Source organism: Limulus polyphemus, unplaced genomic scaffold, assembly GCF_000517525.1.
Source record: "Limulus polyphemus unplaced genomic scaffold, Limulus_polyphemus-2.1.2 Scaffold459, whole genome shotgun sequence".
NCBI classification, from domain to species: Eukaryota; Metazoa; Arthropoda; class Merostomata; order Xiphosura; family Limulidae; genus Limulus; species Limulus polyphemus.
In genome coordinates this window covers 464,568-469,453 of record NW_013666069.1, presented here as the reverse complement: position 1 = coordinate 469,453, position 4,886 = coordinate 464,568, and the positions used below count along the sequence as shown (strand labels likewise).

Here is a 4,886-nt window from a genome sequence, read left to right as displayed (position 1 = left end):
GGGGAGTAACGGCAGTAAACTGGAACTATAGGAAGGTTCATACTTCTAGGAAAGGAAATGTAGTAATAGTTTGGGAGTAACGGTAGTAAACTGGAACTATAGGAAGGTTCATACTTCTAGGAAAGGAAATGTAGTAATAGTTTTGGAGAGTAACGGCAGTAAACTGGAACTATAGGAAGGTTCATATTCTAGGAAAGGAAATGTAGTAATAGTTTTGGGGAGTAACGGTAGTAAACTGGAACTATAGGAAGGTTCATACTTCTAGGAAATGTAGTAATAGTTTTGGAGAGTAACGGCAGTAAACTGGAACTATAGGAAGGTTCATATTTCTAGGAAAGGAAATGTAGTAATAGTTTTGCTTAAGGTCTAGGCATTTGATATATTATACATCTATGAAGTTGTTTACTTGTTTGTTTGTTGTTAAGTGCAGAGCTACAAATGGGCTATTTGTGCTGTGCCCACCACGGATATTGATGCACGGTTACAAGTCTTGAGACGCACTGTTGTGCTACTGGGTGGGGGTTATACATCTATGAAAACTACTTTACCTTCCATTGGAAAGGTTGTACAAATAGCAGCGTGTGAATAAAACTATCTTTTTGTTTGTTTCTTTTAACGTGTAGCTACTCAATGGACTACTGCACTTTGCCTGCGGTGAGGATGGAACTCCAAATCTTAGTCTAATAAGCCCTGATACTTACCGCTAATCCACCAAGCAAATTTATGTATAAAAAAGCATGATATTTTGTAAATATTTCGGATTCCTTTATAGAAATATAAGACGATAAAAGCTAAAATCATTAAATATTCATTTCAATTAAGCATTGTTTCACAGGGATTCTCACTGAGACCAGTAGTGACAAAGTATCTATTATGTCTAATAAGGCCACCCAGTGGCACAGTGGTATATCTGCGGACTTACAGCGCTAGAATCCGGGTTTCGATACCCGTGGTGGGCAGAGCACAGATAGCCCATTGTGTAGCTTTGTGCTTAATTACAAACAAACAAACAAACAATGTCTAATAAGCAGTGTAATGTATTATATATTATACAATAAAAAGTGTGAAGGGGATTATATATTGTACAATAAACAGTGTGAAGGGGTTGTATATCATGCAATAAACAGTGTGAAGGAGGTTATATATTATATAATAAACAGTGTGAAGGGGTTCTATATCATACAAGAAACAATGTGAAGGTTATAAGTTATACAATAAACAGTGAAGGTTATTTACTATACAATAAACAGTGTGAAGAGGGTTATATATCATACAAATAATGTTATACATTATACATACTTTTGCATTACTATGGAAATTAAAGAAGCTTGTTTCAATGAAAATAGAACTTTGTGGTTTTCATTAACTGAAACTGAACTCCATCTGGTTCGTGGAAAGTTGTTGAGGAATGATAATTTATAAATCAACCTCGTACTTACGTATTGATGAAGAATAAAGTTTTTAAACGGTTAAAAGTAGCTTCCTGCCACTGAAATACTTACTAAACTTTCTACTCGCGATCTTCAGGTAAACAGTCATAATTAAGCTTAGAAAGAGGAAGAAGAAATTGGAGCTACATTTTAAACGTGCGTCAAGCTCCTATTTTCTTTTTCATATGGCCTGGTGGTTAGGGAGCTTGACTCGTAACCTGCGAGTCGCAGGATCGAAATTCAGCACAGAACATAATATAATAAAAGCTTTCATTTCATTATAACTTTGCACAATCCTCAACTTTTACGTAAACAGCTAACTCTGACGTCTTTTCAAGAACACATGTCACTTATACTATTAATTACTTGGGTGACTTGACTCAATCATGTTTAAAGACCATAAATCTTGTCTACCAATTAATCGACCTTTACCATAGGTGTCCTGGGCACTTTCTAAAACTAATCTATTGTTCGTTTGGCCGAATTTCACGCAAGGATACGCGAGGGCTATCTGCGATAGCCGTTCCCTAATTTCAAAGTGATAGACTAGAAAGACAGCAACTAATCAACATTACCCACCGCCAACTCCTGGGCTATGCGTACCTAATCTAATAATGGGATTTGACAATCAGTCTTATAAAGTATCCAAAGCCCCAAAGCGCGACTGTTTGTTAACGGTAAATGAGCGAATCATGGAGTCTCTGATTCGCAGCCCTGCACGTTGACCATTGAGTGACGCTGGCTCCTTATGAATACATCCTATAAAAGTCAACGATGTAAAACTTTAACTTAGATCGTAAACACGCAGTCCGTTTATTTTACATGTTTATTGCACATGTTAGCGGAACGGCTTATTGGGCATTATTTAATAGAACTGATGTAAAAAGCTGCTAAAGTTTCCGAATTAAAAAATAAGATATAAACAAAGTTTATTGCATTATGAAAACTTTACAGAATAGATAGATAGATATCGTTAACAGCTTTTAATTTTTTCTCAAGTATGTTTGTTTGTTTGTAGTAATGCACAAAGCTACACAATGGACTAGCTGTCTGTACTATGCCCACCACGGGTATCGAAACTCGGTTTCTAGTGTTGTAAGTCCGCAGACATACCGCTGTGCTACTGCGTGGGCTTTTTCAAGTCAATCTGGGAATATTATAATTACCCTTGTTTCTTCGTAACAATTACGCTAACGCAGTAGTAAAATGTTGACTTAGATCAATAAAATCGCAAATACTATTGTAACAAAGTTGTATTTGTTTGTCTTTTCTTTTGCAAATGGCAAAATTAGCCAGTTGGCTGGTTCTTATTGTAATAATGATAGTTTATGTGATATTTTTTTACTCACCATTGGTTTTATTTAAATGTCAATTGAATAAAAAGATTTAGACACAGGCAATTTCTACTGATTCAAGATGAAGAAGTAACTCTCGTGTGTTCCTGTTCTTATTTAGGTTGCCTTGGCAACGGCTAAGCTTGAGGAGACCAACGTGGAAAAGGCGATCCCTGCATCCGTGGCTTATTCTTACGGATCCTTTGCTAAACGAATCGATCAGCTGAGTCGTGTCATTTTCCCTGCACTGTTTCTTATTTTCAATCTCGCTTATTGGCTGTACTATCTTGGAAACGAGTGAGTGGATTGAAAGCTGAGAACATGGTTGGTGTTTAGCTGACAACTTTAGAAACCAATTTAAAATTCATATCCAAAACACTGATTTGATTATTAATGTATTTCCAGATTTATCGGGCATCGGAAGTTTACATTAATGAACATAAAAAAAAAATGTTTCCACAAAACAATTATATTTATAGGAAGTTTCAAAATGTACAGCGTAGTATGTAACGTTATTGACAAGAATCTCTAGAAGATTCTTAGCTGTGTGTAATGTGTTTCACAAATTTGTAACGCTCAATATTCGCTTGTACTTATAATATATCTTTGAATTAGTTGTGTAGAATCATAAAAAAAAATTGAAAAAGTAATGTTTTTTTTAACCATATTTGTTATTCGTCGTTTAGATCTTAAAAACTCATTTAAACAAAACTTCTTATTACGAAATTTTAATATTTATTTCAAGTAAACTTCATATGGATGTTATTATAAAAAGTTAAAATCCGACAACTCGGTGCTTTGAAGTTCTTAGATCATGTAGTCTTCAAATTTATTCACACCCTTGAAAAAAATAAAAAAATAAATAAAAGAGTATGTCTGTGTGTTTTACTAATTTGTTCCTATGATCTCTTTGACATTGTATTTCACCTAAGAAGTACTCGGCTTGTTTTATTGCTTTATTTCATATAGGCCTAATGAATACAGGTTAACCAATGACACTATTTATTCAAAATTATAAATGACACATTAGCTCCTCCTCCTTAGTGCAATATAATAATTTCAAATGTTAAAATTTATACCTTTTTTGTGTTTAGATTTGTGAACTAACGAATATGTAGATATTAAATTCATTCAACTAATTCCAATTTTTTAGACACTTTTATATTAAAGAGCTAACCTGGCGGTCAACGTTAAGAACTATTTATTTAAACTTCCTAGTTTCTTGGGGTTTGCTTCCAGCATCATTGGGGAATGATATATTCTTAATGACGTTTGTGTAATTAAACAGTAAAATTGGGTATAATTAAACATTATATTCAATGCTTCTTTGCATATCGTAAACCTGAAGACATAATAAAACACTTATTTCACTTAGACCTAAATTTATGTATGTAAATCTTTCGTAAGCATGTTAATTTTAATTAGAAATGACATCAATAAATTTTCGTGAATACAATTTATATAATAAGGAACGATTTACAGTTTTTATTTTTGTATATTTTACAAATGATCTTGAATCTTACTAATAAATCGTTTAAAGTTGCTTGTTTGTTTGCAATTAAACACAAAGCTACACACAATGGGCTATCTGTGCTCTGCCCACCACGGGTATCGAAACTCGGTTCCTAGCGTTGTAAGTCCGCAGACATACCGCTGTGCCACTGGGGGGCGTTTAAAGTTGCAGTGTGTTAAATTGCTTTTATGTAAATCCTTAATTAATTACATAGATTAAGACAGTTACTGACAAATAATATTTTCATGTATATATATATTTTTTTCTTTCATTGTCTCTCATCTTTATACATATTTCTGCAATATATACATATATTTTAAACAAACATATCGAGACAGTTTCTAGAAGTTGTTTTTCCTTACAAACTATTGGTTTTCCCACTACTCATCATGTTCAAATCTTGCTTTTCTTTTATTCCCAATACGCGATATATCTCAAATGTATTCAAGCACCCTAGGAAAAATTCAACTCTTATAAACTGCATGTAAACAGCGTGGTCACAAGTAAATAGACACCACCTTTTCAGAAAAAAATGAAATTTTTTTCAGTCATATTCACATGAATTGATATATTTATAATTTAATTAGTAGATTTAGTAGATCTTCCTTT

At 33.4% G+C, this 4,886-nt stretch overlaps 1 protein-coding gene across 2 annotated transcripts in view; it reads left to right on the top strand.

The window, feature by feature from the left end:
- The window catches only part of LOC106458414 (glycine receptor subunit alpha-3-like), a 42,808-nt gene extending 38,702 nt beyond the window's left edge, over nucleotides 1-4,106 (top strand). Inside the window, exon 8 of one of the 2 annotated variants that reach the window (XM_022384627.1) lies at nucleotides 2,886-4,106. In XM_022384627.1, the coding sequence (XP_022240335.1) occupies nucleotides 2,886-3,065 (180 nt within the window). In that variant the 3' untranslated portion in view covers nucleotides 3,066-4,106. The remainder of the gene's footprint in view (nucleotides 1-2,885) is intronic. The other variant, XM_022384628.1, reaches the window with a different exon arrangement.
- Nucleotides 4,107-4,886: the final 780 nt, after the last annotated feature.